This window comes from Dysidea avara, chromosome 8 (assembly GCF_963678975.1).
Source record: "Dysidea avara chromosome 8, odDysAvar1.4, whole genome shotgun sequence".
NCBI lineage: Eukaryota > Metazoa > Porifera > Demospongiae > Dictyoceratida > Dysideidae > Dysidea > Dysidea avara.
Window position 1 is genome coordinate 9,925,373 of NC_089279.1, and position 21,090 is coordinate 9,946,462.

Here is a 21,090-nt window from a genome sequence, read left to right on the forward strand (position 1 = left end):
ATTTAAGCTATAAAACAGAAAATTGACCAATGTGCCAAAAAGGTAGGTTTTCCAAGATCAGGTCACGTTTTTGTTTGAACTGATCAATATAATTGGAGTCAATCACATTTTGGGGTAGATCATTCCAGATTTTAATTGCTGAAGGGAAAAAGGAGTACATATAAGAATCAATCCGTGTCATTGGTTGCATAAATCTCATATTATGATCTCTGGTACTATGTACAGTGGATGTGGGTGTCAGAAATGGATTTACTGGGATATCAACAAGGTGGTTAATTTGCATCATGCAGTAAAGCAAATTATATCTTAATCGCAGTAAAGCTAAATACATCTCAGCTCTAGAGAATAGAATAGCTAAATATGATTGCTCTATATAGAATATCTCGGTCTTCACTGAACAGAAACTGCTAAGCGAGACTAGCGCCTCTCCCTCCCTCTTTCCCGAAAAGAAATGAAAGCAGATGTAACGCTGTGACTTTGTCGAGAACAATTATACTTAGCTACCACTAGTATTATTCTTAACACAGACTGACTTGTACAACAAAAGGAAACCTTAACATAACTACTTAACATCCAAAGTGTTAATTGTACAAAAATATATAATTAAACATATGTTACTACAGAGGTCTGTTACACTATCCCCCTCCACTAAGAAGATGTCCCATCTTCACGTTCTCACATAATCCTGCAGTCTCACAGGAGGCCGGTGCTGTCTGGTTGGGTAACGTCTTGTCTCACTTGGGGGTTGATCAGTTCCAACATTTGTAGGTTGTGTTGATGTAGGTTGATCACTGGAATAGCATTCATCATCATAATCTACCAACTCCAAATCTGTTCCCACAGGTGGAGCTCGAGGGGTAGGTACATGTTCCTCACTTGCTGCGGCCGGTTGATCACTACTGGCAGAAGTGGAAGGCAAGTCACCATCTAGTCGAATGTCCTGTGGACATGGCTTTAATCGGTTAAAATGCACCACCTGTCGCTGCCTCCGTCCCCTTTGACACTGTACTCTATAGGTGCACTCGGACAGCTTTTTCATGACTTTGAAAGGTCCAGTCCAAGGATGGAAAAGCTTCCTACTACTGTTCTTTGGGACTTTTGGGTTTAACACCCATACCATGTCACCAGTCTTAAACGGTGAGCCATTTGCCCTCTGGTCATAATATGCTTTCTGCCTTTGATGCTGCACCCCAGCAGTCTTTTTTGCTACTTCAAACGCAGCTGTCAGTTGCTTCTCAAGGTCTACTGCATATTCATTGGTGGATTGTGTCTTGTTATCTATTGCAGTGCCATATAGGATGTCTATGGGTAGAACTGCCTGACGGCCATACATTAAATAAAATGGTGCATAACTGGTCGAGGCATGAGTACTGGTGTTATAAGCAAAGCATACCTTGCGAATGTGATTTTCCCAATCCCACGGATTGTCTTTGCAGTGGGTAGCTAACATGCTTAGTAGTGTTCTGTTAAATCTCTCCACCATGCCATCACATTGTGGATGGTATGGGGAAGTTCTACTCTTTTGAATACCTAAAAGCTTGCATACCTCTGACATCAGCTGTGACTCAAACTGTTTCCCCTGATCTGAGTGAAGCTGGCTAGGTACTCCAAAACGCATGAACACCTCATCTACCAGACGAATGGCAACAGTCTTAGCCTCTTGATTCGGGATTGCAAAAGCCTCCATCCATCTACTAAAATAATCAGCCACAACCAGTATGTAACTGTTGCCAGCTTGGCTCTCAGGGAATGGTCCCAAGATATCCATGGCCATAACTTGCATAGGATAGCTTGCTGTTATTGTACCTAGTGGCGCTCGTTTGGAAACAGGAGGTGATTTCCTAGTAGCACAACTTGCACAGGTTTGACACCAGCTGCAAGTGTCATTCCAATATCCAGGCCAATAAAAACGTTCTTTAACCCTTCCAAAGGTCTTCTCCTGTCCCAGGTGACCACCTGCTACTCCATCATGCAGTGATGCCAGAATGTCTGACCGATGATTCTTAGGGACTACAAACTGTAGCCACTTCTGATCCCTCTGAGGTTCAGAGAACTGCCTATACAACACTCCGTTGATGACTATCAACTGGTCCCACAACTGCCAGAGTCTGCGGTCCTCAGGACTGTTATTGCTCAGAACAGCCGGTTTCTGATTAGTTTCCTTAGCAGCCAGTACTGATGAAATACGGGGATCATTTATCTGGGCAGTTCGAAGTTCCTCTGGGGAGTGAGCACTCAGTGAAGCCAGATCAGTAGGGACTACTGCTGCTAGTGCAAGAGCCTCATCAGCTGGAATGATTCCACATTGTTTACAAGGGATTCTTGACATGGCATCAGCATTGTTGTGACTTTTACCTGGCCTATGCTTAACTGTGAAGTGATACTCTTGTAGCTTCTGTACCCAACGTGCAACTTGGCCTTCTGGGTCTTTAAACTTCTGTAACCATGCCAAGGCACCATGGTCAGTCCGAATTGTGAAATGTGATCCTAGAAGGTAAGGGCGGAAGTGCTGAAGAAAGGTCACCACAGCCAATAATTCTCTTCTCGTCACGCAGTAATTGCGTTCAGCCTTAGTCAAGCTTCTGCTGGCATATGCAACAGTACACTCTCTGCCCTCTTGGATCTGGGATAACACTGCTCCAATGCCCATGTCACTGGCGTCAGTGTCTAAAATGAAAGGCTGTGACCAGTCTGGTAAAGCAAGTATAGGTGCAGAAACTAAGCGAGTCTTTAAGCAATCAAAGGCTTCCTGGCACTGGGTAGTCCATTTGAATTCAGACTTCTTCTCTGTAAGCTTGTGCAATGGTGAAGCTACTGAAGCAAAGTTTTTGATAAATCTTCTATAATAGCTGGCTAAGCCTAGAAATTGTTGTGTTTCTTTAATGGTAGTAGGTATAGGCCATTCTCGTACACGACATGTTTTGTCTGGATCAGGTAAGATCCCATCTGCAGAAACAACATGCCCCAAGAATTGCACTTTAGGTTGCATGAACTGGCACTTGTGGGGTTGTAATTTTAGTCCTGCTCTGTCTAATCATTCAAAGACTTGCCTAAGGTTGCTCAGATGTGTCTCAAACGTTTTACCTACAATAATAATATCATCTATATAGACAATGCAACTGCTCCATTGTAACCCTGACAATACCATATCCATTAACCTTTGAAAGGTTGCTGGGGCATTACACAGCCCAAATGGCATAACATTAAAGTGAAATAGACCTTCATGGGTACAAAAGGCAGTTTTCTCCCGGTGCTTCTCATCTACCTCTACTTGCCAGTACCCGCTCTTCAAGTCCAATGTAGAAAAACATTTTGAACCAGCTAAAGTATCCAGGGTGTCGTCTATCCTTGGAATTGGGTAAGCATCCTTATGTGTTATTTCGTTAACCTTCCGGTAATCAACACAAAACCGCAAAGAACCATCTTTCTTTGGCACTAAAATGATTGGTGATGCCCACGGACTCTTAGATGGTGCGATAATTTCCTTTTCTTGCATCTCTGCTATCATTTTCTTTATCTCATCCCTTTGAGGTAGTGGTACCCTCCTCACAGCTTGCCGGACTGGATTTCCTGTGGTCTCAATTCGATGGCTAAGCACATTTGTCCTACCAAAGTCATCTGGTTTCAGGGCAAACAGGTGAGCATATGAGGTGAGCAGTGCACTGAATTGTCTCAGCTGGTGTTCAGTTAAACTATTTGGCATTGCACCCAAAATACTGCTCAAGATAGCTTCCCAATCTCCCTGCTGCATCAGGACATCAGATTTGGTTACCCCCGATACCTCATCCAATGGCTCTATCGCTGTGGCATCTGCAACTTTGGTCCCTTTATGTACAGTGACGGGGTGGGACTCCATGTTAAGCATACGCATAGGAACAAACCCTTTTCGTGGTATCACAACAGCACTAGCAACAAGTACTTCTGCTTTCTTAGACTTCTTATTCTCCACAATCCAATTCCCCTGACAGGTGACTGGCATCATTCCCATTACTTCAATTTCACTAAGAGCCCCAATAGTAATGGTGTCTTGCACAGTGACATCAACCTGTGTGACCGATGGGCCAGGTAATGTATGAGCACACAAGGGTATTTTAATAGTACGAGTGCGCAACTCACCATGACCAAGGTCCAAAACACATTCATGAGCCTCAAGGAAGTTTAGCCTTAGTATACCCTCTGATGTTAATGCATCAGCTACAATCACCTCCTGTTGGAAAATTTGCCCTAACAGCTGTAGATTGACCATCACAGATCCCTGTACTCGCATTGGTGAGCCATCTACACCAACCAGCCGCATACTAGCATGGTTTAACTTGGGAGAATTACTCGGCTTGATTCGATCCCACACCTCACTACTTATGAGGGACACAGCTGCTCCCGTATCAATCAGGAATGATACCTGATGGCCATACACATGCGCAGGCACGGAATATTTAGATACACTATTAATAGAAATTGTGGGTGTGACATCATTATCTACTGTGGGGTCAACATTGCTAGCATCCTTGTTCCTTTGTGTCTGCATCTCACTTGTAGTCATTGCCTTATTTTCTGGGTCCACAGGTATACTGCTAGCACATCCCCGAGCATAATGCCCTGGTTGCTTACAGACATGGCACATAATTGCTTGGGGCTGCCTCCTTATCTTTCTTTGTCTCCGTGGTTGATATCGACTGCTTTCTGCATCTTCCACTTTCTTCTCCAGTCTGCTTAGCTTCTCCAACAAATTTTCTATCATCAATGTCAGGTCCGGTTCAACGGATGCTACAGCGTTCCCTTGAGTCGTTCCGGGTTGCACACCTGCGCCATCACCTTGAGCGCTGCACTGTATCAAATACGACTCGAGTTCCAGAGTAGCTGCAAGTGCTGCCACCATCGTTGAAGGGCGTTTTTGTCTCACGCCAAACGCCACCTGGGAGTTGTCCAGTTCGTCGAGGTATCTATTGAGTGCAATGTGTTCCCTAGCTGCTTCTTCCAAGTCTGGATAAGCCTTGTCTGCTAGCACAGACAGTGCGTCAGCAAAATCACCCCAGCTCTCGCCCTCTTGCCTCTCACGAGAGTGTAACTCAGCTTTGTACAGATTCTTGGTTACTGACGGCTCAAAGCGTTCTCGAAGCGCCTCTATAGTGTGTTTGTACCCTGTGGCCTTAATTCGAGTAAGCGCCACGTGAGCTTTACCAGTCAATCGCACGTGCAACCAAAGTGTCTTCTGTACCTCGTCCCACCCGTTGAGTATGGCTACATTATCAAAGTGCTGGACCCAGTCGCTAAATTCCCCTTCCCCAGAAAACACATCAGGAAGAATCACTGGCCTTTGAGTTGTCACTTGACGTACTGGTCCTCGCTCCACCGGGTTCTCGTCGGACATTCCAGAATCAGTGCCTCTCGGGTCAGGCTTGTGGGGCGGTGCTCCTCAGCTCTGAAAATGTTTAAGCACACAACAGTGTCTTGGTTCAATTAGACTCCACCTTATCAGGTACCGTTAAGGGTGGCCACGGTACAACAGCTTTCTCTCCTTGGGTTCAGAGTGGCGGCGATGACCAATCCTGCCGACTACGCCAATGTAACGCTGTGACTTTGTCGAGAACAATTATACTTAGCTACCACTAGTATTATTCTTAACACAGACTGACTTGTACAACAAAAGGAAACCTTAACATATAACTACTTAACATCCAAAGTGTTAATTGTACAAAAATATATAATTAAACATATGTTACTACAGAGGTCTGTTACACAGAGTTCCATCCGGCGTAGTCAATAGGTACGGCAGTGCAAAAACCTTCTGCTTGATGTTATACGCATACCAGGTTAGCTATACTCAGATGGTACGATTTTCCGTACCATACGCGTATGGTTGTACCGTACGCGTATACGCATATGGTATGTACCATACGCGTATGGTACAAAATACGCATATGGTATAGAACATAGCTACCACCATTAAGTCAGTGGAACAAGCTGTAGCATGAGAAGGACAACAGTGAGTCTGACAATACTAATGGATTGGACTTATAGAATATAGTGTTCACATCAGAATGCATCACTTCGGGGACTGTGCGTGGGTACAGAACTCAAAATGAGAATTTTTCCCAAGATAAATGTTGATTTAGTAGAACAATTGAGTAGCAAAGCATGAGGTGGACTGGTGGAGCAGGTCAAAGAGTCTTATAGCAATGAAAGTCACACATGGAGTTTGAAGCATACAGCTACAAAATGCAGACAGTGATGGATGTCACAGTATAGAGCAAACCTTGGATGGCTTCCCATGTCTGAGTTTGTACAGTATCGAACTATCCTCACCATGTTTGGTCAACACTATCTTGGTGAAGGTATCTTACTTCAGCCACCAATAGACTTTGGTCGTAAACATTCCTACAGAACTAGATATGATCACCTTGGTTTGCAGACATTTTTCGATTCACAAAGAACTTCAGTCAGCACTTCTTTCGACATCAGGCTACAGTGTGGTGGAATTCACTGCCACCTAATTTATTTGATGACATTACTAATTTTCATGATGGCCGGTCTGCTCAAGTACCTACATGACTTGTCTTGAATTGTTTGTTCTTTTGTAATTTAATACTGTGGCGGTTAATTGCAATAGTTATTTATTTATGTTTGTCTAGTATAGTTTTGTTTGCTGTGTACTATGTATTTTGTATTATGTGTACTCCAGTACGGAAGAACGGCCTTGCCCGGTACTGCGAATTTAAATAATAAATAAATAAATAAATAAATCAATCAATCAATCAATCAATCAATCAATCAATCAATCAATCAATCAATCAATCAATCAATCAATCGGTGACTTTCTGGGAGCATGATTCCCACCCAACATAATCTTTTTTAAGTTGCTCTAAGGCTATAGCTATTTTTAGACTTTTCACTTGTTATTACAAATAAATCAACAAGCTACTGGCAGTTAAGAGACATAATATGTGACCGGATCTTGGAAAACCTACCTTTTGGGCACAAGCCATTTTTTTGGGAAAACTCAAGTGAAAATTTCAACAATATTTTAAAAAAAATTTTTTTTTGCACATTTGGATAAAGCAACTATTAAACTTTCTTGCTGTGAAGTTTCTCACCCATAGCTTCTTTTTCCCAGGAGATATGGATGATTATATCAGACCATGTAGTAATTTCACATGCGTGGGACAACAATTAACTTACAAATTGGGTGATTTGTTCAGGTGCTGAAATCACCACAAACTCTCTCATAGCATGCTATGAGGTCTCGACAAAGTGATGTCGCGGTTGGTTGTGTATTTTGCGTTGTATTTTCTCGTCCTTGTGAGGACGCTATCTGGAGAAGCAAGACACCGTGGATGTTATCTTAAGAGAAATGCTGTTTTTCGCATTGAAGAAGATCCTTTGGGCTTGTTGGGAGAGACGGTGTTTTTGTATCGATCGACGGGACCACCTGCCGTAGTGAGCGTTACAGAATGGAAATGCACTTGGCGTCGCTATCTCATCATGATATTACTTTTATGTGGAGACATTTCCGTTAATCCAGGTCCATCTAGTGTTGATTACCCGTGTGGAGTTTGTAACTGTGAAGTATCGGACTCGGATCCAGCTGTCTGCTGTGATTTTTGTGATTTGTGGATTCATGTCTCTTGTGACCGGAAGATTACACTTTCAGAATATCAGGATATGGTGAATCAACCGTCTGAAGATTCGTGGATATGCTCAGTTTGTGAATCCAGTATTGACTGATTGTCTAAAGTTAGTAGTTCAACACCTTGTAATTACTTATCATGCATTTGTTTTAATGCATTTGTTTTAATGCGCGAAGTATTTTGCCGAAACGTTTTGATCTTATTGCGTGTTTGTGCATGCATCACTTTGATATAGTGGCAGTTACTGAGACTTTTCTTGACTCATCAATTATTATGTTATTATAATAACATAATAATTGATTCGCAATTCGACCACTGCAGTTCATCGTAAGGACTTAGAAAGTGATTGTGAGATGTTGTGGCTAGAGTTGCACACTTCTCGAGGCATTGTTAATTTTGTGACTTATTATCGACCACCTACAGCTACAACAGACTCGCTACGATCACTGCACTCTGCACTTGGTGCTGCTTCCACTTCCTTACCAATTATTGTTTGTGGAGATTTTAATACTCCAGATGTTGACTGGTTAACCACATCACCAAAAGTTAAATCTCCAGTTGTTGATACTTTATGTGAATTTGTTTGTGATAACTTCTTCAGTCAACTTGTATCTCATCCTACCAGAGGTGACAATATTCTTGATTTACTACTCACCACCAACCCAGATCTGATTTCATCAGTGAGGGTTACTGATAACCTTCCTGGTTGTGACCATGATGCTATCCACTTTATATTATCCACCAGTATACCACACCAGTCCACCATTAAACATCAGCATGTGTTATATAATTATAAAGCAGCTGATATTGATGATTTTAAAGAAGTTTTGTCCCGTGTTTCCTGGGAAGTTATTGACTTTGAGAATGGTGATATTGAGTTACCATGGTCTCAATGGAAAGATTTATTTTTCTCTGCTGTGGATTATGTGTTTCCATCAGTTCGTTGGAATAAGCGGAAAATGAAGCATTGGTTTTCAGAATCTACAATAAAAGTAATCCACAGGAAAAAACATTTATATCGTGAGTACAAGCATTCAGGTAATCCAGCCACTCTGAGAAAGTATAAATCTATCAGTAGCCTGGTCTGTTCAAAGTGTCGCCAAGAGACTGCTAGTCATTCTAATTTAGTGTGTCAGCAAAGCCATACCAACCCAAAGCATTTCTGGAGGTGGATTAATACAGTGAAAGGCTATCATAATCCCATCCCTCCACTCCATGACTCTGGTAATACAATCACCAAAGACTCTGACAAGGAATCATTGTTTAATAGATATTTCTGCTCAGTTTTCACCAAGGAAAATACCTCTAATCTTGACTCACTAACTCCTGAATCCTCACATCCTACTATCATCGACTTGATCTCTATAACACTTGAAGAAGTTCATGCTGAACTGTGCCACTTGAGTGTTAACAAAGCCTGTGGCCCTGATAATATTACTTCATTTCTACTGAAAATGCTGCAGATTATATTTCCATTCCTCTTTGTCACTTATTCAACAAATCACTATCAACAGGTACTCTTCCCTTTCACTGGGTTTCAGGAAATATTGTTCTGATACACAAGCGACAAGCGTAATGACAAGCATAATCCTAGTAACTACAGACCAATAAGTCTCACTTCTGTTGTAATCAAAGTTTTTGAGCATATTTTGCACCAACACTTAGTTTCTGCTTTGGAACATCACCAACTGCTTAGTCCTTCTCAATCTGGCTTCAGAAATAAAAGATCTACTGTAACTCTTCTGACTGAGGCTGTTGATGATTGGTCTCAATGTTTAGAACAACGAAGCACTGTACATTGTCTACTGCTTGACTTTGCGAAGGCTTTTGATTCTGTACCACATGAACGCCTTCTGCTTAAGTTAAGCTCTCTAGGAATTCATGGTAAAGTACTGTCATGGCTTAGATTTTTTCTAACTAAAAGAAAACAAAGAGTGGTAATCAATGGTACTTTTTCAGATTGGGCCATTGTTACTTCTGGGGTTCCACAGGGAACTATCTTGGGTCCACTTTTGTTTTTGATTTACATAAATGATTTGGCTTCTGTTGTAAAACACTCCACTGTTAAAATGTTTGCTGATGATGTTTTACTTTATGCTCCAGCTAACACTCTCAAGGAATGTTCTTCCCTACAAAATGACCTCACTGCCATTTCTTCTTGGGCTAGTCGCTGGCAATTAAAGTTAAATCCCACCAAATGTGAAGCTTTGATGATTACTAACAAACGCATACCAATTCCATTTACATACCCCATTAACCATCAACCTATTTCATGGAGTAATCCTGTGAAGTATCTTGGTGTGCAGGTAGATTCCAAGTTAAACTGGTCTAAGCATTGCAAGTATGTTGTCAGTAAGGGCACCAAGTCTTTGAACTATTTACGTAGATCAATGTTTGGTTGCAACCGTGCAGCCAGTGTGCCGCATACAAAGCTATCATCCGGCCAACGCTAGAGTATGCTGCAGTCGTATGGAATCCCCATAATTTGGGAGATATCCAACTACTAGAGTCCCTACAAAAGCGGGCAGCTCGATGGATCTGTGGGAGTCGCTGGAGTACATCTACCAGCTCTTGGACCATTTCTTCGAATGATTGTTGCTCCCAACTTCACCTTCCTTCTCTCCAGTCAAGACGAAGTTTCCTTTCGGTCAGTTTCCTCAATGACATATATCACCAGTAAACATCTATTACATTTAATAGTCACTGTTCATTTAATTCCATAGCATCTACCAGAAGTTACCATCTTTCACTGGTCCCTCCACAGTCCACCATTAATTCTAGGAGATATTCTTTTTTTGTCAACACAACTTTCTTCTGGAACACTGTGCCATTACACATCCTTGAAGACAGTAATCGAAAGTCTTTCCGGCATCACCTTTATAATTACTTATGTGTCAAGTAACTTCTTAATCACTGTTTTGTGTTTTGTTGTGTACTGTTTAGTACTGTAGGTATATGTATATGTATGTTTGTTTTTTGTAGGTGGACACCTTGTACAGGCTTTGCCTTTTGTGTATGCCTTCCTTTTTGGTAAATTGATAATAATAATAATAATGGCAAAAAACTTTGTCTTACTCTTAGACAATGATACATGGCATTTAATTGCAGAAAAGTACCAAGAATAATTAATTAAACTATCAGAAATGTCTTTTAAAGCATTTTGGATGGTAAGAATGGAATTATTGGTAAACAAAGTTATTTGTCACCCTTAATCACTTACAGAACTCAATACATTACCATAAAAGTTAGTTTGTAATGTACAGGACAGAAAATTGGCCATATCTCAGGAATGCTTAAAGATATTAAGCTGAAATTTTAACACAAGATAGATGAGCACCCAGTAATTCATTTAAGCTACAAAACAGAAAATTGACCAATGTGCCAAAAAGGTATGTTTTCCAAGATCAGGTCACATATGATATTATGAGACTGTTCTATAAGAGTGGCTGACTGCTCTATTAGAGTATCTCAATCCTTTTGTAAAAAGTATTGCAATTCCCTAGCTTAGGCCACTCCAAATAAATTCTCTGTTTTCCGTCCTGGACTCAAGCATATTTGCATGCGGGCGGGCGGTCCATTTCCATTATTTCATTATAAGATTGACAGTTTTTCAAGCCATTAATTGCCTGGCACAACCATAAAAAGCTGCATAAAAGCATGCTTAACCTTTTCAAGTTGCAAAACTAGTGCAAACGTGAAGTCTGTGCCAACTCGATGACACTGTTTCAAGATGGCTTTTACTGAGCCTCTCAGTATGCAAGAATAACCGGAAAATAATGGAAGAATACGGAATAATGGAATATTTAGAGCTGACAGTATCTAGGTGCGGGCGGTGGACGGGAAACAGAGAATTTATTTGGAGTGGCCTTATAGCTGGTTCGTATAATATCTCATGCACATTTGAAAGGAGGGGAGACTACTTGCATGAGTCCTCTTCTACATCAATAAACCATCTTTAGTACAAAAATAACAGTTGCCTGTAGTATTGTGCACGTGATCTCCCAGCTCCCGGTCCCGGTTTTACCAAGAAATCTCCCGCTCCCCCTCCCCTCCCGGTTTTACCAATACCCCTTAAATGGAGTCTTGACTATCCCCTGTCTTAAAAATGTCTAAAGTTTCTCTTTAAAATGTCCAGGACATTAGCCAGATCGAAATACTCTAATAGAGCAGTCAATTACTCTAATATAATGATCAGCCAATTTATTATCACATGTAATCAGGTTTTAAGTGTTGTAATCAACAAAATTCACATATAATAGTCTTATGGAAGTGAATATCCTGGGCGTGGCCCTCAGATTTTCTGACTGCTCCAATTGTAAAATAGGTGACTGTTCTATTAGAGTGTTTTGATCTGACTAATGTCCTGGACAGTTTGGAGAGAAACTTTTGATATTTTAAAGACAGGGGTTAGTCAAAATCCCATTTAAGTGGATTTGGATTGTGTATATGTGTGCTGGGTGCAGTAGCTAGGCTGCTACTACCAAAGAAGCATAAATGCAATTTAGCTATTTGGGAATAAATCAAGGTGCGGTCATTGTGCATGTGTCTGTTTACTACTGAACGGTAGCTGATGCTCTCAATGTTCATAAAAATAGCTTTGAATTCGATATAGGTAACTATTTGATTTGCACTAGCTTCACATGTGGCCGAATTTAAGATTGCACGACAGAGGTGACTTTGGAGCTTTGTAATTCACAGCCAATAAGGACTAAGCCAAATATCTGCATATATTTGGAGAGTGTAAGAGTTGCTCTTTCATATCAAGCACAGAAAGACTTGATCAGCTTCAAGCATTACGAGCAGTGCCACTCAACCGATAATACATATTTTTGTCCAAGAATTGAGAACATTCGGACAGGTCACTTTTGCAGCTCCTGCAACCAGACTAAGAAAGCTGCAGGTCTGAAATTTTGCATGCAAGAGTTTATGGCCTAGACCTCTCCAAAGGCATAGCAAGAACAGAAATTTTCTTTGCGAATTTAAAGAAAAATCGCGTCCGAACCTATGGTGGTCGAACATTGGTGGCTTACTCTATGCACAGTTTGTAACTTTGTGTTGTAGCTATTCATGTGTTGATTGTAATATGTGACCGTCTCAGCAAAAACCCGATTTGTTCGCACAATGAATTTTTTTTAATGCACTCAGCATTATTAGCAGTGTCCGAGGAATGGATCACCAAAGTTTCAGCCTTCTATGATTGTAATATGTGACCGTCTCAGCAAAAACCCGACTTGTTCGCACAATGAATTTTTTAAAATGCATTCAGCATTATTAGCAGTGTCCGAGGAATGGATCACCAAAGTTTCAGCCTTCTGTGGTGTGTAGTTCAGTTGAAATTACAGTATAGCAGTTGAAATTACAGTTGAAATTACAGTAGTGACTTGATCTGGTTTGTAGACTACAAACCAGATCAAGTCACTTGTTCAGATTAACTAAGTCTACAAACCAGATCAAGTCACTTGTTCAGATTAACTAAATTGTTCTGTAATGCAAGTACTTCTTCGTAATTGTAGTTGATGTTGTGATTTCTGGGAGTAAGACTCTGGAATATATTCTGATAGTAGATTGGTGTTCTTTTTTAGGATGTTATAGAGTGTAAAATTAATTCCAACACCAAAACATAGATGGAAAAAATACAGGTAGTATTTGTATATAAATTATGCTGTGTACATTGGTATGACCTAAACTTGAATATGCCAACACAGTCTGGAGTCCACACCTAATAAATGATGGAGAAAGTACAGAGACGTGCTACTAGATATGTAAAGGATAGTATACATACATATGATGCCAGTGTTACAGAGATGCTAAATGAGCTACAACTGGAAATCACTTGAATCATGTAGGGACTGGTTTAGTTTGATCATACAAAATCAGACCACAGGCCCTAATACTGAATAGCATTGGAGTCATTTATAGATTTGTGGTCCATGTTTTCTCATTATAGGGACGTTTTTTTGAAATAGTTGTTTTAATGCTGACTAAAGACAGAGATAGTATAGGTACTATTGGAACACTCTTTTTGTTGTGGTAAGGTAGACTCTTTCTCTTAACTGCAATGATGCTTTTAGATTATGCTTTAGCAAAACTATATTGTCTGGTTGGTTTTGCAGGAAATAGATTGGATATATTTATGCCATTAGGTTACTCTGAATTATTATGCCCAAAGTTTTGAAATGTTCATTAGAAGAGGAGATTATCTTACTTCTAGGGTGTGAAACACTCATAACAAGACATTTGGCTGCATTCAGTTTCATCAACCACATTTGCTGCCAATCTTGTAGGGCACACAGGCCCTCTTGTAGTCTATTTGCATTGTTTGCATTGCTGTCAGTTGTGCGTATAGCCTAGTAAAATATACAATCATCAGCAATTAGTTTTATAGAGCCATGTATTATAATTGCTGGTAGTTCGTTTATGTATATATGCCTAAACTACCGCTTGTGGATATAGTAGAATTTTCTATGTAAACAATAACATTACATTTTCCTGTGAATTCCAGGAGCAGCGCACTATAGATAGAGAACAGAGTAGGGCCAAGGACTGTGTTCAGGAGAACACCTGACTAAACTGGACATCTGGGAGAGTAAACACCATCTAAAACAACATGCTGTATCCTGCCATTCAAAAGTGAGGATATCCAGTTTTTAACATTGCCTTTGGGTAACCTAACCTATTAAACAGGATGACTAATATAATCATTCCTTGTAAATTATCAGTATAGACCTGTGATGATGCTGCTTACTTTTATTGTGCAAACAGGTGAACCACACCAGTCTATATGCATGTAGTAAGTAAGGCGTGGAAAGCAACATTCATAGTAGACTAATACTGCATGTGGAGGCATCATCTAGCTGCATGTCTTTACAATCAATTGATTTTTCTCATTTTGGTTTAGTATATTGTCTGCTAGTATAGCAGCATGGTTTACAGCTTACAAGTTCAAGTTCTAAGCAAATTATAAAGAGCAGAAACAAAGTTATTACATTAAGCATTACCTGCATAATAGCTAAAATAAATCCCTCTCTGACTCTGTGTCATAACTCAGTAGAGGGGTTGTTTGTAATCCTGTTGTTCTAAATAAGCATTCATAAAATATGCATGCGCAGACTATTAAACTGTCATGGCTAAATCAAAACCATGTAGGGCTGGGATAGGTTATATAAAAATAATAAATCATTGAAAAAGAAATGAAACCCATAGTAACCAACTGATTGTAACACTATAGATTATAAGTAAACAACAATTAGTATTTTGTATATAACGTCTATATAGCCAGAGGTGTTCACACACTGTGAGCTAATGACTTTGCTAATTGGCACATAATATCAAAAGTACATAATATTTATATGGGGAGAGTATCTAACACTCAGTATGGCCTGTACAAACACCCTGTGTAAAGTTCGGGAATTAGTAAAACGCGGAATAACGGAATTGCGGAATAACGAAATAAGCAAAACTTATCTTTTGCAGATTGTACAAATAGTTACATGCTATATAGTAATTATACTTTATTTACCTTGTAACAGCTCTGCATGGCACCCATGGCGATGGATAGAACAGCAGCTGGCAAGCATTAAATGGGATGAGCACACAAACAATCACCCTAGAATGATCTACCTTTGCTAAACTTATTAAAACTTACTTATTTGTACATAAGATGTACCAGTCACATGTGTATACACATTACAAAACTGTTTAGTCTGGTTGGTATTATGATGTATTCATAGATGTGAGGTAGTAACCACACTACTATAACACACTAGGAGTTCGTATTGAATTTGAACACAGCAATGAATTTTACAATTAGTACTATGTAGTAAGCATAGGTAATCTTGTGGTTAATACTATGGTACCAAACAAGCACCATATTTGGCAGTTTTACAACAACCATGTTGAAAGACCTTATAAGGAAATACAGAATAGTAAAGAGACAGTTTTGATATGTGGGGGTTGAGGAGAAGGGGTAGAGCCTCTGTTAAATTTTATATCAATGAGCTTACCCCATAAAAGTGCCTCTAGCTGCTTGGCTGGTAGGGGTCCAGGATAGTAGGGCCTACCAATCTAATTGGATCATATTTGCAATATACAGTACCCCAAGTTAGTACACATATAATATGCCTGTACATTACTCAGAGTCTGCACCAAGCCAAAATATGTAAAATATCACATAGTACAGTGGTGGTGTATAGTATAAGTCATAAAGATTTACATATTTTCTGCCCAAATATATCCCTCAGAAACCAGCCTCATTTTTCCTTCACAGCAGCTTATTATTGATTAGGTCATGGGTAGATCGGTATAATCCAGCCCAAAAGTGCTATCCCAAATACTTTTAGTGAATTTTTAAACAGAATTTTCTAATAAGTGCTTACTATACCATGTACTGATGCATATTATGGTATGCCACAATTATATTACAACACAAATTACCAAACAAGTGCAATGAAATTCAAGTGTGGGTCATCAAAATAAAAGAGTAATGATTTAAGGGGAGTTCAGCTACATAATACTGTAAGTCACTCAGTAGGGAGTTCAGCTACATTACAAAAGTCTCCTTGTAGAGTTCCAGTTCAGCTACATAACAAATTTCTCTGTAGAGACTTCAACTGTGTAACACTATACAGTGTTCAGCTACATTAAAAGTCACCTTGTAGGAGAGTTCAGTTACATTATAAGTCATGCAGTAGAGAGTTCAGCTACACTACCAGTCTCCTGTAGAGAGTTAACAAGTCTCTTCCTGTAGAAAGTTCAGCTACATTATAAGTTATAATCAGCCAGTAGAGAGTCCAGTTACATTGCAAGTCACTCAGTAGAGAGTTCAACTACATTACAAGTCCCCTGTAAAGAGTTCAGCTGTGTTACAAGTCACCCAGCAGAGAGTTCAGCTGTTACAAATGTCTTTTTGCAGAGCGTGAATTCAGCTATGTAACCATGGGGGTAGCCAGCCAATATTTGATGGTAGGGCATAACATCAACTGAACTACACACACAAGAAACACGCTCAGGCGTTCATGTGAGACATTATCAAACAAAAATATGAAAATTGTATGCACACAAGGCCTACAGCTACCTGTATTAGTGTAAACAAATGCTGCTTGCATGCATACAACTAGCTATAGTCTATTATGCTATTCCATTTAACTTCTAGAGCAGGCACCCACTGACGATCGTCGTAACCGAACGTCATGTGACATCAAACTGCTGAACCTACCACAAGAACCAACAATATAAACAGTTCATCACATACTGACTACAATCAACTGACAGTATAACTTACAAACCAACCACCACAGCGATATGCAATGCTTTTTAAACCGGCCTAAGGCCGGCTGTGGGCACGCACTTGGTTTACTGAACTAATTGTTTTTGTAAAAGAAAAGATCCTTTACACCCCACCAGAGGCACTTTTCGAATGGTTCTTGATCCGAAATGCTGTGTAACGAGTTGAACATAGCTGACAGCGAAGCGTAATGGATACTTCATTTTTCAGACGATAATTGATATAACTTTTTTAAATTTAATTTTATTCCGGCCCTAATGGCACTCCCATCCTCCCCAATCTCTAGCTAGAAGTTAAACCTAATTTAATTTATAAATGACAAAACTAAGCAGAAAAAAGAAAAAGCAGCTAAACCTACAGAGCCTACACAGACCTACAAAAACACCGCATGGACCGCCAGCATACACACAGCAAAACCCCCGGACAGGGGCCTTAAGAAGAAAGCCCTGCAGACTACTGACCAAACTACTGAGGCACGCGGAACCATTTCAGGTGCGCTTTATGCGGGTTCACCAGTCATATAATTAGCTATTGCAAAAAAAGTTAACAAACAAGTAGCTACACAGAAAAAAATTGGAATTTTCAACTAGAGTATATATAGGGACCATACACTGTTAAAATGAAGAGTAACCACAACTCTCAAGGAGTTCCCAGTGTAGGGAGGATTTAACACCCCTGGAGAGTAACCATTACTCTAAAGGAGTAACTGGGGAGTAACACATGCTCTGAAGGTGGTGTCACTTACTCTTCAGAGTAATGGTTATTCTCTTCAGAGTGTTGGTTACTCTCCATGGGGTGTTAAATCCTCCCTACATTGGGAACTCTTCAGAGTGATGGTTACTCTTTATTTTTAACAGTGTAGCACATAGATAAAAGTACTGAAACAAGCTGCACAGTAGGGATATAACACTTCTTATTGTTTTATTGTCATGCACTTCTCCAGCTTGTTTCAGTACTTTTATCAGGAGCTCATAAACGCCCCAAGTTGTATGGTCCCGAAAATTCCAAGTTTTTGTGTACTTGTATAAGGTGGGGACTATTCTACGGAACGGAACGGAACGGAACGGAATTATGGACTAAACTGCGGAACGGAATGCTTTCTCAGATTGAAGCTTGCAGCTTACCATTGCTGTACAAGTTATCAGTGGCACTTCCAGCAGGTAATCAAACGTACCCCGAGAAAGATAAAACGAATTTAAGGATCGATTGTGGGTTCTTGTTGGTTGTCATTAGTAACGAAGTACTAATTGTGGGAATAGCTGACTCAGTGTGTTCATCTTCGGATATATCAAGTAGGGAACTTAATGCATGACTTGTTTTTACTAGTATGTGAGTTATTTTTACTTACTTGACTTTAGAATGTATAGTCTGAGGCCCAGCCTTTCTAATCGGCATAAATCAGTATGTGTATAGCTACACTACAAAGGAAACAAGTATGGTGACAAGCTGAATCAACTCAGTCTAAGCAGAATCTAAAGGAATTTTGTGCAGTGTGTGAGGAGCAAACATTCAGATACCTCAAGGAGGCTATATTGTGTGAACATCAATGATTCATTAACAGAGTAGTGGACTATTGTCAGATATCTCAGCCTGCGTACTGAGTTGAATTCTGGATGGGGTCTATTTTACAGAATGGAATGCTTTCTGAATCAACTTGCAGCTTGGCTAGCTGCTATCATTGCTGAAATTGCATTTTATCAGTGGAACCTTCAGGAAAATGGAATAGGATAATTATAAAACATTAATTAAGTGATTGTTTAGGTAATCATGACTTTATTCAGTCTAATAAACAGAATATATGGTTGATTGAGTGAAGTATCACTTTCAGAATGTTCAGACGACCAGTGATGAGATGCATGGATTCATCGAATTTTTGTTGTGGTTGGAGACATTAAATATCCAAAAGCAAACTGACTGTATAATATTAATTCACTTTCTTTATATTTTCTCAATTTTGAGCCTGTATACAAATAATTGAATTTTCCTTGTCAAGAGAAATCCTAGAATAAGATGGGAGAGAAACTTATCTTTGTTTACCTATACTGTACAACCAAGAGTTCGTAATACTGATTTGTATGGGGGAGAGTGTCTAACTCTCAGTATGGCCTGTACAAACACCCTGCGTAAAGTTCACCTTCATCAAATCAACACCTTTACTGGGGGGTAGAAAACTGGTGATTAGTGTTGCTGAAGAAGGTAAAGCCTTTGTTCTGAAATAAGGCCGAGGTGTTACTTTATAATTAAGCAGGGTGTTTGGTGAATGTTAGACACTCTCCACCTTATTATGAACTCTTGGTGCAACTTCAAAGGAAACATACAGATGAATCAATAAAATCACTACAGCAAGGTGAATTACAGACTAGTGAGATCTTGGTTAATTAATGACAGTGGTTGGAGATTAAGTGTGGTAGCTTCTTGAATATGTTGCAAAGTGGAAGTACAAATCAAAATGGGATATCAATTTCATTATGAAAAATTTGTATACATAAATAATCTAGCATTACTATTTCATTTGTCCTCCACTTAAACATGCTACAACAGTACTAGTGTCAGTACATTGGCAGTGAGTCTACCTTGAAATTTCAACTCTAGAGTAGTTCCAACACAGGACAGCCCGCACTGTAACAAATACATGTGATCCCATTGTAATTTCATGGACCAGCTGGACTGGGAATCACTTGAAAATAGACGAACAAATTTAACCTGTTTCGTTTGAAGTGAAGCATGTGAAATGTTACACTTAAGAAATCCTAGGATTCTTAGGTGGTATGTAATTAATGTGTGTTCCATTTCAGGTCTGACTAGATACATTGAAATTACAACACATCCTGGTCCAAATCACATTTGCCTGGTGACTACGGGCATGGTTTCACATGTGGCTTATAATAGAGATTTGGCTGATCTTGGAGTTTTGGCATTTAGCCTGATTCAAGGCTAGCAGTCAGACACATCCTTGAATTGTGCAACAGATAAAATCAGCTCACTATCAGGGGTTAATCTAGGGGGGGGCGGGGCACAGGCCCCCTCTGGGTTAGCTATTGCCCCCCCTAGGTTTATACCTAAAGCCTTGAGAAATGGAAAGGTTTAATTGATCCCAAAGTTGTATAATCCAATGGTCAATATTCAATGGCATCACAGTAAAATTTCACCAAAATTGAGTATATTTACACCTAAATTTTCAAAATTTTCCTGGGGGAGCATGCCCCCAGACCCCCCTAGAATCCGAAGCGACTTACTTCGCCCCCCTCTAGGTTAATATTCTGGGTTGAGCCCTGAGTCTATTGAATACGGCATTAGTACACTGCACCAGCTGTTAATATATAAATAACTCCATGCATACACTTCAGTGATGTTTGCAGAATATACCCTCCTTGCGGTCTGCCAAAATATTTGCTCCTCACACACTGCACAAAATTCTTCAAGTATTAATTCATCTGGCTCTTTCCTGTTACCAGTATCTTCCTGCTTGCTTTATTTATACACTGACTTATGACTTGAAAGACCGGCCCAGACTGTTTTCTAAAGTCTAAATAAGAAAAACAGCTCACATAAAGTTCCCTTCCGTATGGATGAACATCACTGATACAGCTCATCCCACAATAATACTTCGTTACTAATGACAACCAACAAAAACCCACAATCGATCCGTTAATTCTTTTTGTCTTATGTTTAATCACCCACTGGAGATGCCACTGCTAACTTATAAGGGAAGTTTCAGCAATGGTAAGTTGCAAGCTTCAATTTGAGAAAGCGTTCCGTTCCGTGGTTTAGTCCATCATTCCGTTCCGTTCCGTAGAATAGTCCCCACCCTTGTATAATAGTATAGCTTTGAGTTACTTTTACAAAGTAATTGTCCCTACACTGACAACTGACATCACCCTTGCTAGCATGTCCAGTAGCTAGTACCAATTATGTAATAGCTATACACGTACGGTATAAGTAAATAAATAGGACCAAGTAATTGATAACTACATGCAGCAAAACAGAGAGCACCTGATGATTCCCTTTGAATACATCCACAACTTGAGTTGTATGATTCTCACGGCAGTTCCAATCAAAGCACCTGCACCAGTCACTGTCAACAACTCGCGCCGCATACACATCATTACTGTAGCTATATTCAGTGCATATAGCTTGTAAATCCGTTAACTGAAAATGAGGAAAGTCAAGGCACACACATCC

The 21,090-nt window shown here is 39.9% G+C and overlaps 1 protein-coding gene and 1 long non-coding RNA gene across 2 annotated transcripts; one reads left to right on the forward strand and one right to left on the reverse strand.

Annotated features, from left to right (window-relative positions):
• The first annotated feature begins 7,978 nt into the window (after positions 1 to 7,978).
• On the forward strand, positions 7,979 to 9,181 carry LOC136264751 (uncharacterized). Its single transcript, XM_066059524.1, has one exon. It carries the CDS (start codon positions 7,979 to 7,981, stop codon positions 9,179 to 9,181), a length of 1,203 nt encoding a protein of 400 aa, XP_065915596.1.
• Positions 9,182 to 16,645: 7,464 nt separating this feature from the next.
• LOC136263465 (uncharacterized) lies at positions 16,646 to 21,090 on the reverse strand. The gene is made up of 2 exons (XR_010704653.1): positions 20,902 to 21,090; positions 16,646 to 16,835 (listed from the first exon to the last, which is right to left on the reverse strand). It is a non-coding gene; the product is annotated as an uncharacterized lncRNA (long non-coding RNA).